This window comes from Macrosteles quadrilineatus, unplaced genomic scaffold, assembly GCF_028750875.1.
Source record: "Macrosteles quadrilineatus isolate MER2022 unplaced genomic scaffold, UCM_ALF_1.0 Scaffold_8__2_contigs__length_117827958, whole genome shotgun sequence".
Taxonomy (NCBI): Eukaryota; Metazoa; Arthropoda; class Insecta; order Hemiptera; family Cicadellidae; genus Macrosteles; species Macrosteles quadrilineatus.
Window position 1 is genome coordinate 115,753,244 of NW_026542601.1, and position 13,260 is coordinate 115,766,503.

A 13,260-nucleotide genomic window follows, 5' to 3' on the forward strand; every position below is an offset into this window, starting at 1 on the left:
TGAAATTAGGTTCCAATTGCAATATGTACTTTCTCAAACATTCTTCTTGTCTATATCTTGTAAAAGAGGACATATAAGTGAGAAATATCAATCAATCAATTTGTCCCTCAATGATAAAAACTACACTTAATTGAGGAATACATAACAGGGAAAATCCAAAAGTACGTCTACTTCACTTGCGCTTTATAAAGCGCAAATATTTTTTGAATTACATGTCTATTCTGGTTTGTACTTCAAAAAACGAGTTTCGATAAAAATGTCAAATGTGTGGGTGTGAAAAAGGCTTAGGAATTCCTAGGAATTCGAAATGTTGAAAACACTTTTATAGTTAAGTTGAACTATTATTTTGGACAATGCTAACTTCAAAAGTGGTTGTTAAACGTATGCTGAATGATCGTGTAAAGATAAAAATCGTTCCTGTGGTAATTTAACGTAAAAGAACCTTAAAAGCAGCCAAATATACTACTAATTATATGTAAATACAGTATTTTGGTTTCATACGTGTTAGTACTCTGCTCTTCTGCTCTATGTTTTCGTCGTCTTCATTTTCCTCTGGTCCCAACAGATCGAATGTCTGTTTGCATTCGAAAAGCTCGAAAACATTGTTTGCCTTAAATAAACAATGATGTAAGTTAATAAGAAATAAGTTATTTATGTTGGAAATATAAGATATTATTCATGAATACAGTTAATGTTGGGTTAAAGTACGTTCAAAACCAATTAATAAGTTCGACATGTAGTTTTTATTACTATGGTTGATAATTAAGTTTCACTAGAAGTTGGCCTAAAATATTTCTGAAGAGATCCATTGTTTTATAAATCAATTGAAAACTCTTCTTTATTGATGTATAATTAAGACCTCTTATCATGGTCCATTCTTCCAGTTAACCTCTAAAAAACTACCAATAACGTAAAATTTATAAATAAAGCAACAAAGTTTGTAATAATTTAAAATCATATATATATGAAAACGTTACGGGGTTTATTTACTTCACGATTCTGAATCAACCACTTGGATTTTCATGATTTTTGTGTTGGAAGAAAGATAATTTTGAGAACTGGAGAATGTCGAAGCCATAATTTTAGTTTACAAATTCAGTTTCTTATAAAATAACTTTAAATTTTAAAAAAGTATAGCAGCCGACGCTAACTTTCCACACTTTTGGTATTAATTTGCTTAACGTTACAGCTGTAAACATAAGCGTGTCTGACACAAATTCAGAATTTGGATAATAATTACATGCAAAGGATTGACTTATTTATACTGTGTGTAATGCTATACTCTTTGATACATTTATTTATTTGCTAAGAATATGACAGATTATTAAAATATAAATCGTAAAAATCATGCTGGATGTTATCATTTGTTTTTTAGAGCAGTCTTTAAAATTTTTAGTTTGTTTTAGTGCAATATAATTAAAAAAATAAATAAAATAAATATATTTCGATTTAAATAGAAAAATATTTTATAGAACTATCAGGTTAGTTTATTATTCTGTAATTTTGCCATTGATCATAGGAAATAAGTGAGATTCTATAACCACTGATTTATACAAATTGAGGCTCTGCCCTCGAGTCTTCAAAAGAAAGATGCAACATTATTTTTCCGTTCGACTTTTTTGGGAAAGAATAGATATTAACAATGTTTACATGTTTTAATTCATCTTGGCAGCTTTTTTTTACAATATGTGTTTAACTGATTTTAAACATTGTTTGAATTATAAATGGAAATATTGTCATAACTTTAAGTTCTAGTTGACAGCTCATTTAAACTGAAAATATTAACAACAATGATACATTTACGTGTAATCTATAGGGAGATATTGACTAAATAATTAATTAGGATGGTGCACGTCCGCTGATTGCACACATTAAGGGGGGTCTTAGCTTGTATAGTTAAAAGCGGAACTCTGTAGAAGTATACACTCACAAATTACTTAAAATCTGGGTTAGCTTTTGCTAATTCGTTTTAAGACAATTAGTAAAATAAAATATTAATATTTACTTAAATAATGAATCAAATATGAATAACTACACTACAATTTCAATTGACCAATAATTATACATACAAAAAAGCTATTTATTTTAACTTACAATATGCAAAACTGCAATTATATAACAGCCGAGCCTCAGTGAAAGACAGAAACAGCAAGTTCTTAGCAAAGCCATCAAATGCTGAAAAGTTAGAATCAGTTTTAATTTAAATTTTTTATTTCTCTTGAAGACTACATTCGAAACCCCAGTGTCATTTGAACATTAAAAATATATCCTCTCGTAATAATAAATTATATTTGTAACAGGGCCTACTTTTTTCTTTCTGTTAGCTAAATCATTGTTTTTATTCGAGTGTATGAATGTATATGTTTGACTTATATTTTAGTAAAATTCTTTGAAAAATTTGAAATTATGTTGTGGCATAATGTATTATTTTGTTGAGTGCATGTTTTCTTACAAAACCGTTAAGTAATAAAACATAATATGTCACTTTAATTCATGTTGGGCCATAACAGATATTTTGTAATGTATGTCATGTCACGATACTGTTGCATGATACGAAACAATAGGTTATCAAAGAAATAACTATTAACTACAAACAGAAAGCATCCTTGACATTTATAACTTGTATTGTAAAGTGGTGGTATTATTATTACAAATAACATATCGACGTTTTATTATTTATAAAGCAATTTTTTGCATTCAATCAAAAAATAAACTACGTTACCTTGTTAATATCTTCTCACATAGTTGATATCAACGTCTTGGGTTTTATAGTGCCATGTAAGGTTCTAATATACTTTCTTACGGTTTTTTTTTTTTAATTATATACACTGCGACTAACTCTTTAAAAATAGCCTTAAGCGTTGTGGAATGAAATCAATTTGTCCAATCCTGTCCATTTATTTTTATATTTATCTACTACAACCCAGTAAGTTTGAAATATTGATCAAATAAAAGTCATCACTCTTAAAAATTAGATTATTATTGGATAGAGTTTACCTGATATGTATTTAATTTTCTTCTCCGTTAAATGACGAATGATTTACCACAAAAATTTAATCACTATTAGATAAATTTTAGTAACTTTAGTTACTTAGCACTAAGCAACGGCCACCAAGTCGTTTCAGTGTTAAAAAGCGTTTATACACTTTTTGTTACATTGATCAATTAATTTATTTAATTTTTGGTGAAACTGTCTGATTTTCTAAATGGGTTGTTTTAAAAATTTTCTTTTTCCAATACCAACAAAAACCACAAATACTATGGTTTTGTGTTGTTGCACGACTGTGGTGTGAGTTTTACCTTTCACTACATTACCCACTAATTAAGCAGATGATATGTGTGTTGACTTAGGTTAGGTTAGGTTAGGTTGGGTTTAGGTTGGTTTTTGGGATTAGGTTGGTTATTAAATAAAGATATTATTTCATACTAGGACTAGAGGGTTGCAGCATTATCACTTAGATAAAGTCGTGTTATAGTAGTTAACTGTGGTCCTTTCGTCCCCTGATGTCACGGGTAAAATTCCCACCAATCGCAAATGGACTTTACCTAAGTGATAATGCTGCAACCCTCTAGTCCTAGTATGAAATAATATATCTATTCCATAACCAACCCAATCCCAAAAACCAACCTAAACCCAACCTAACCTAACCTAACCTAAGTCAACACGCATATAATCTGTATAATTAGTGGTTACTGTAGTGAAAGGTAAAACTTACACCACAGTTAAACATAGATACTTTATTAGCCAAGATCCCAAAAGTAATAATCAAGCTGAAAACAATAATACATTCAATGTAAACATTAAATAAGTAACATATGATCACAATTATAAAAGTATCAAACAGCACACAGCACATCTTCTCTTTTCTCTTTTTTTCAATTATTTATAAAAGTCTGAGTCGCTATATATTTGAGGTGGTTTTACACTTATTTTAGGTCTGTTATTTTCATTACTATTGTAATTATGTCTAGTATCAGTTTCAGTTCCTTGGCCTTGACATTCAAATCTATTTTCATCATTTTCCATAGGTCTGTGCACATCTACAATATGTCTCTTTACCTTTCTTTTAACTGCTTTGATCTTGACTTTTATTGTAAGAACTCTCTCTAAACCGATGTTTAGTGGATTGATTATTTCCCTTATTGACAAACTCCTTTTCCGGTGATTCTCTCACTACTTTTTGTTGTTGTTTTAAACTCTCTGCTTTTCATGCTTTCAAAATTGCTGTACTTAAAGTTAATTTGTCATCCAACTGTATATTTTGAGAAAGATTGTCATCATTTACCCCAATTACTATCATATCTCTAATAAGTTCATCTTGTAATTCCCCAAGTATACATCGCTCTGCTAGTTTGTGTAAACTATTTATAAAATATAATCAACAGGTCCCTCCTCCGACTGACGTATTTTTAGAAATTTAGCTCTCTCATATACAATGTTGATTTTGAAACCTAAGTAAGACTCAAATATACCCTTGACAGTGTCATAACTCTGTAATTCTTCATCTTTTAACCCGAAAGATGTTCTCCTTCATCTCCTAGACAGTATAAAACCATATTAACTTGATTTTCCCCACTCTTACTGTATAATCCTGAAGCTAATCTAAACCTCTCAAATTTTCTTATCCATCTAGGCCATTCAGAAGGTTCCCTGAAATTGAAAGGTTTGGTGTGACAAGTTGGTATTGAACTGTACTAACTGGACTACTCACTGCTTTAGCCATCCTTAGGTTCCTGTGTTTCCCTTTCTCCACAAAAGTTTATTTAACCTGAAACCATGTAGTGAAAGGTAAAACTCACACCACAGTTAAACAAAGATACGTTATTATCCAAGACCCCAAAAGTAAATAATCAAGCTGAAAACAATAACACATTCAATGTAAACATTAAATAAGTAACATGATCACAATTATAAAAGTATCAAACAGCACACAGCACAGTTACCATCTAATATGCAAATCAAATGTTTATTTGAGCAAATAGGCCTAGTCGTGCAACAACACAAAACCATAGTATTTGTGGTTTTTGTTGGTAATGGAAAAATAACATATTGAAAATAGCCCATTTAGAAAATCAGACAGTTTTAACAAAAATTAAATAAATTTATTAATAAATGTAGCAAAAAGTGTATAAAAGCTTTTTAACACTTAAACGACTTGGTGGCCGTTGCTTAGTGCTAAGTAACTACAGTTTTAAGCTAAAATTTATCTAATAGTGTTTTAAATTTTGGTGGTAAATCATTCGTCATATAACGGAGAAGAAAATTAAATACATATCAGGTAAACTCTATCCAACAATAATCTAATTTTTAAGAGTGATGACTTTTATTTGATCAATATTTCAAACTTACTGGGTTGTAGTATATAAAAAATATGTGGACGGGATTGGACATATTGATTTTGTTTAACAAACGCTAAAAACTAGTTTTAAAGAGATAGTTGCAATGTATATTATTTTCAAATTAAAACCTTAATTAAATCTATTAAAACCTTACATGACACCATAGAACCCAAGACGTTGATATGTATCAACTATGTTAGATGGTATTACAAGGGAATGTAGTTAGTTTTTTTATTTAATGCAACAAATAGCTTTCTAAAAAGTGAAACGTCGATATGATATTTACAATGATAAAACCACCATTTTAAAATACCAGTTATAAATGTCAAGGATGCGTTCTATTGTAGTTAATAGTTATTTCTTTGACAACCTATTGTTTTGTATGCAACAGTATCGTGACATGACATACATTACAAAAATTCTGTTATAGCCCAACATGAATTAAAGTAACATATTATATTATATTACTTAACGGTTTTGTAAGATAACATGCACTCAACAAAATAATATATTATGGCACAACATAATTTCAAATGTTAAAAAGAGTTTTACTAAAATATAAGTCAAACATATCCATTCATAGATTCGAATAAAAACATTGATTTAGCTAACATAAAAAAGTAGGCCCTGTTACAAATAGAATTTATTATTACGTAAGGATATATTTTTAATGTTCAAATAACACTGGGGTATCAAATGTAGTCTTCAAGAGAAATAAAAAATTAAAATTAAAACTGATTCTAACTTTTCAGCTTTTGATGGCTTTGCTAACAACTTGCTGTTTCTATCTTCCACTGAGGCTCAGCTGTTATATAATTGCAGTTTTGCATATTGTAAGTTAAAATAAATAGCTTTTTTGTATGTATAATTATTGGTCAATAGAAATTCTAGTGTGTTTATTCATATTTGATTAATTATTTAAGTAAATATTAATATTTTATTTTACTAATTGTCCTCAAACGAATTAGCAAAAGCTAACCCAGATTTTAAGTAATTTGTGAGTATATCCTTCTACAGAGTTTTGCTTTTAACTATACAAGTTAAGACCCCCATTAAAGTGTCCAATCAGTGGACATGCCCCATCCTAATTAATTAATTAGTCACTCTCTCCCTATAGATACACGTATATGTATCATTGTTGTTAATATTTTCAGTTTAAACGAGCTGTTGGCCCGTCCTACGTACGGGAGTTGAGTAATCAACTAAAACTAAACGTTATGACAATATTTCCATTTCTAATTCAAGCAAAGTTTAAGCCGTGAAACATTTTTTGTAAACAAAAACCTGCCAAGATGAATTAAAACATGTAAACATTGTTATTTTCCTATTCTTTTCCAAAGAGTAACAGAAAAATAATGTTGCATGTTTCTTTTGAAGACTCGAGGGCAGAGCCTCAATTTGTATAAATCAGTGGTTATAGAATCGTACTTATTTCCTATAATTAATGGCAAAATTACAGAATAATAAGCAAAATTACAGAATAATAAACTAACCTGATAGTTCTATAGAATAATTTTATATTTAAATCGTAATATATATATTATTTTTTGTTAAAAGAACGTATCAATGAGTATAGCATTACACACAGTATAAACAAGTCAATCCTATGCATGTCATTATTATCCAAATTCTGAATTTGTGTCAGACACGCTTATATTTATAGCTGTTACGTTAAGCAAATTAATACAAAAAGCTAGTGTAGAATGTTTAAGTCTGCTGATTTTTAAAATTTAAACTTATTTTCAAAAAAACTAAATTCTGGTTGATTCTAAATTGTGAAATAAATAAACCCTGTCACGTTTTCTTTATATATGATTTTAAATTATTACAAACTTTGTTGCTTTATTTGTAAATTTTACGTTATTGCTAGTTTTCTAGAGGTTAACTGGAAGAATAGACCATGATAAGAAGTCTTAATTTTGCCTCAATAAAGAAGAGTTTTCAATTGATTTACTGAACAATGGATCTCTTCAGAAATATTTTAGGCCATCTTCTAGTAAAACTAAATTATCAACCATAGTTATAAATACACCCGCCGCAGCAAACCTGCAGACTAAGCGAATTTCCATTTGACTGATTAGATTTACACTGAAATGTCTACTTAAAAATATAACATTTATTCCCGATTTAAATAGAATTAGTTTAACAAGTACTTAGGTTTGCTGCATCAGGGAGGTAAAACTGTTTTTTTTATGTTAATAGTTAGTAAGAAATAAAAACATTTTCCAAATTTGATCAAAATATGTTCATAAACAAGCAAACTACAACAGTTTGCTTATTCTCCATAAGAATAACATGGGAATTTTAAATTTACAATTTTTTGGAATTTTCTCCGTAACCATTAGGCGCATAATAACGCTTCTATATACTAAATTATTTGTTTTTTTAAGCTCTACAAAATGGTTTGGAAAGAAATTGCTAAATTTTATGTTTTTTGGGTCAAAAATGCGAAAAACCTATTTTTACTCCATAAAACCCCCCGTAAACCCCCGTTCCCATGGTCCGATCATGCTGGATCGCGAACTCGTTCGAATAAACGTAGGTTTACACGTTTGTACCAAATTTCATCAAAATCGGATCATTTTTGCTCGAGTTATCGTGCTAACGGACACACATATATATATATATACAGACTGTCCCAAAAGTCCCGGACCGGTTTAATATTTTCTAAACGACAACAGATAAATCAATAAGATTTTGCACATCAACACCACACTTAAAATCTACTTTTTTAAGGAACTATCAATTTTCTGTCGTATCATGGGGACGTCCCGCAAGGAGTCAGAAGGAAATCTTAAATTGAAGCATAGGTTGACATGCACATCAAAATAAAGACCTTAACTAGTAGATTGCAATGCCGTAAATTCAAGCTCAAAAGAACGCCTGAGTAAAAAATGGCAGACGTTCAAAGATTTTTTGAACCTGCCATTTTGAATCTTTGAACGACTGCCATTTTGTACTCAGGCGTTCTTTTGAGCTATAATTTACGGCATTGTAATCTACTAGTGAAGACCTTTAATTTGATGTGCATGTCAACCCATGCTTCTATTTAAGATTTCCTTCTGACTCCTTGCGGGACGTCCCCGTGATGTGACAGAAAATTGATATTTCCTTAAAAAAGTAGATTTTTAGGTGTGGTGTTGATGTACCAAATCTTATTGAATTATCTGTTTTAGTTTAGAAAATATTAAACCGGTCCGGAACTTTTGGGACAGTCTGTATATAAATATATATATATATAAATATATATATATATAAATATATATATATATATGAAATTGAACGGATGGTGTTTTTGGCCTCTAGGGACCTCGAAACGAAAAAAAAAATCGGTCCCGCGTCCAGGTCTTACCATGAGTACTACGGTAATAGCTTATTCCCTATATGGGAAATTCGCTAAAAACTACATGTCGAACTTATTAATTTGTTTTGAACACGACGTACTTCACACAAATATTAACTGTATTCATGAATAATATCTTATACAGACTGTCCCAAAAGTTCCGGACCGGTTTAATATTTTCTAAACGACAACAGATAAATCAATAAGATTTGGTACATCAAATACACACCTAAAAATCTACTTTTTTAAGGAAATATAAATTTTCTGTCACATCTTGGGGACGTCCCGCAAGGAGTCAGAAGGAAATCTTAAATAGAAGCATAGGTTGACATGTACATCAAATTAAAGGCCTTTACTAGCAGAATATAATGCTGCAAATTTGAACTCAAACGGACAACCAAGTCAAAAATGACAGTGGTTCAAAGATTCATTTAATTTGCATTTGGGGGCACAGCCCTAGGAATCGGAAAAAAAATTGTTAACGTAAGCATAGGTTGATATGCACATCAAATTGAAGGTCTTTACTAGTAGATTACAATGCCGTAAATTCAAGCTCAAAAGAACGCCTGAGTAAAAATTGGCAGTCGTTCAAAGATTCAAAATGGCAGGTTTTAGAAATCTTTGAACGGCCGCCATTTTGTAACGGGTGATCCTTTTGAGGCGCGGTTTCCGGCATTGAACTCTGCTACCCAAGCCCTTTAAACTGATATGCATATTGACCTATGCTCCTATTTAAGATTTCCTTCTGACTCCTTGTAGGACGTCCCCTTGATATGACAGAAAACTGATAGTTCCTTAAAAAAGTAGATTTTTAAGTGTGGTGTTGATGTGCAAAATCTTATTGATTTATCTGTTGTCGTTTAGAAAATATTAAACCGGTCCGGGACTTTTGGGACAGTCTGTATATATATATAAGATATATTTCCAACATAAATAACTTATTTCTTATTAACTTACATCATTGTTTATTTAAGGTAACCTATGTTTTCGAGCTTTTCGAATGCAAAGAGATATTCGATCTATTGGGACAGGAGGAAAATGAAGACGACGAAAACAAGGAGCAGAAGAGCAGAGTACTAACACGTATGAAACCAAAATACTGTATTTGCATATAAATTTGGCTGACTTTTAAGGTTCTTTTACGTTAAATTACCACAGGAACGATTTTTGTCTTTACACGATCATTCAGCATACGTTTTAACAACCACTTTAGAAGTTAACATTTATTTGCCAAATTAATAGTTCAACTTAACTATAAAAGTGTTTTCAACCTTTCGAATTCCTAGTAATTCCTGAGCCTTTTCCACACCCACACATTTAAAATTTTTATCGAAACTCGTTTTTTGAAGTTCAAACCAGAATAGACATGTAGTTCACATATTTATGCTTTATAAAGATACTGGGTAAAGTAGACGTACTTTTGGCTTTTGCCTGTTATGTATTCCTCAATTAAGTGTCGTTTTTATCATTAAGGGACAAATTGATTGATTGATATTTCTCACTTATATGTCCTCTTTTACAAGATATAGACAAGAAGAATGTTTGAGAAAGTACATATTGCAATTGGAACCTAATTTCAGCCCTTTTAAACACGGTGTAGGATATTTTAAATGTATCAACGTCCTTTATTGGATAGTACTATAAGTATATGAGGTTATATTCTAATTTCTTGCTTGTATAGTTTGTCTTTTATAGGAAAAACAAACAAATTATCGTGTCTCTAGAAAAAAGTGATACTTTATTGAATTGTTTCTTGACTGTATACAAACACCACACTCCAGTTTGAAATTCGTCACAATTTCGTTTTTAAAATGTGTCCAAGTGTCCCACGAACAAATGAGAAACAATTTGCCAAACAGACAGTAAATGATGTTCCTGCGAATGATTTTACCGTGACGGTGATTTTTGTTATTGAAAGCTGGGATCGGAGCAGTGACGCGTGTTACTGCTTCGATGTTATCCAGTCCGTTCACGTCCAATCAAAACATAATAGATAAAATGAATATTCTGATTCAAGCAAATCAACAGAATTCTAAAGCCATTGTAATAAAACCGATCCTCTACTTTATTTCTTTTATGATATGAGCAACATGTTTCCAACTAAAATCAATAATATACTAATTGTTTTCAGTTTATATATTCCGTGCTCTTGTGGCTGTAGTTGTCATTATGGTCTCTATTGGAGTTGTTTACGCTACGACCAAGGTAAAAGCTGTATATTTTTTCATTTTTAAATGTAGACATATTTGTATAAGAAAATTCTGCTATATTACTGTGCACTATTTATTATTTAGGTCTATACAAGACCGCAGTTACTAAATGAGTAATTTTATGCAAAATGGAAAAATATTGTGCTTTTTACGAATTTCACAAGTGACCAAAATTGAAGCATCAAAAACTAGAAACTTTTTCTGTTCCCGAACAATAAAATACGAAAAATGTATTGATTTTTAAAAATTTAAATTTACTTGATCTGATTGCCATGATCCTATTAGGAAACACATTTGAGGTGGTCAGTACTTCTTAGAATTTACATAATCTTAAAATGATGGGTGGATATTTAACTATTCGATTTTAGTTTTGCTACATTGTAGACCTGCGTAGGATTGTCATGTAACTAAGATTTATTTAGTGTAGTTATCATAAATTCTAAACAGCATTATAGTTCTATATTTTCCAACTCTACCAAACCTTTTATGTTTGTTTAGAAAATCTCAATAGTTCTCAAGGTAGTTGGAGTGTTTATGGCCATACTACATTCCTTGCAGTTTATCGCATATGGATTAGTATTTAGTGGGGTCAGGCATCAATGGTTTCCTGAAATAACAACCTTAGGTAAGTAATATTAACTTAAAATTATAACCTGATTTATTGTATTAAAAATGCAACCAGACATATTAATAAGTATTGAGTTCAACGTTGTTCAACCGTTTGACATAAGTAATTACCTTATTGGCATTTTGGTAAAATATTGTAACAGGTTGATTTACTCTTTGCTTTTATTTATAGACAGTTAAAGACTAAAATTCTAAACAAACACTGTACAGCATTTATTTTCTTTACCATGATGAATCCAACAGTAAGTATTGTGTAGCACTGTGATGATTCTTACGTCAAATATAGTGTATATGTAGTTTATTAATCCTAAAACATCTAGAAACAATCAGTTATTACCTATTAAATCAAATTCAATGTTTGAGTGAAATTTTCCTTTTAGTGGATTTAGTAGCTCAACATAATTAAAATATAATATTATACCAAAGATGTGAAGATGTCTGTTGGCTATAGTAATTATTTTAATTGACATAAATCAGCTGGTAATGTAGTTAGGACTATTAATTACTAAAGACACAATAATCATCCAAGCCAGTAGTTAATTATTACGACCAATAAGAGAATATCTACATATTTTACAGTGAGAAAAAAAAATCTTGTGGTAACTCAAGGGATACTCTAAAGAACTAATCAAAGTTGTCTTTGTCTTAATTTCTTTCTCATCATAAATTTATATTTTTCAAGTAGGTATTTTACTTAAATTCATACTTTTGTAAATCAATGGGATGTATTGTGTAGCCTTAGGAGTGTAGCGTCTTCCTGCCAACCTTTTAGCAGGAGTCAATTATCCTGTACAAACACCGTCTTAATCTTGTGTCTTAATTTGTTTAACGAATTGTACATTTCATAACGACTACTTCTCATTGCAGTAATCCTCCTGTACTTCGCCGCAGTATGGTACAGCTACGGGGAATTCATTGAGGATATTGCGAACGATTTAAACTTGATCACTGTCCACAATAGCCAAACCAACCAACAAGTAACGTACCCTCTTGGGGGTGGAAATGAAAACACGACACCGATGAACCAGCCTCAGGGAGGAAGAAATCCTGGCCAAGGTCCTTCAACAATTCCCTCAGCACCTCCTTTAAACACCCCTCTGCTGCCTTCGAACACACAAATGCCTACGCCGAACAAGACTTCTGTGTACTCTAAATAAAACTAGTAAAGCAGTTGTATATTTTTTAATCTGTGAGTTGTATTTACAATTAAAAGTTTTAAGCATTTTGAGAGAGTATGTTGTTGAATATTTAGAGGTTACGCAAAAAAATTATCCTTTGTCCTACATTTAATGTACTGTATAATGTAGGTTTGGTGGCTTAGCAAAGTGGGGTTTGAAATTCGTAGGTGGAAAGCATTCAAGTTAAGGTACCTAGAAAAGGTAAAGGGCCTCTCTGATCACCTTGTATAACATTGCGTATCATAGGAACTCGTTTCGTAGTTGTAGACATAGTCTGCTTCCTTCAATAGTTCCAACGCAGGTCCGCACAACAGTAGAGTAATGCAAACCCATCAGCTGTTGAAGGCGTCACTATATGACCGTGGTTATGGTAGTTACTACTCTAAAAATTTAAATCAACAACTAAAAACTGTCGGTTCCCATAGGTGCTCGTGTATTTTAAAGCTTGCTATTGAGATAAACAAAATTTCGAGCTATATATTCCCAAAATAAACTATTTCCCAGTGTTAGCTAAAACCCTCACGATATGTCATGGCGTTGTCTACAAATTCCTAACAAATTT

At 31.0% G+C, this 13,260-nt stretch overlaps 1 protein-coding gene across 1 annotated transcript; it reads left to right on the forward strand.

Annotated features, from left to right (window-relative positions):
- The first annotated feature begins 10,817 nt into the window (after positions 1–10,817).
- LOC128999414 (uncharacterized) lies at positions 10,818–12,707 on the forward strand. Its single transcript, XM_054425921.1, has 3 exons — positions 10,818–10,888; positions 11,392–11,518; positions 12,388–12,707. The coding sequence occupies exons 1-3, from the start codon at positions 10,853–10,855 to the stop codon at positions 12,675–12,677; spliced, it is 453 nt and encodes a 150-aa protein (XP_054281896.1). The 5' UTR covers positions 10,818–10,852; the 3' UTR covers positions 12,678–12,707.
- The last annotated feature ends 553 nt before the right edge of the window (positions 12,708–13,260 follow it).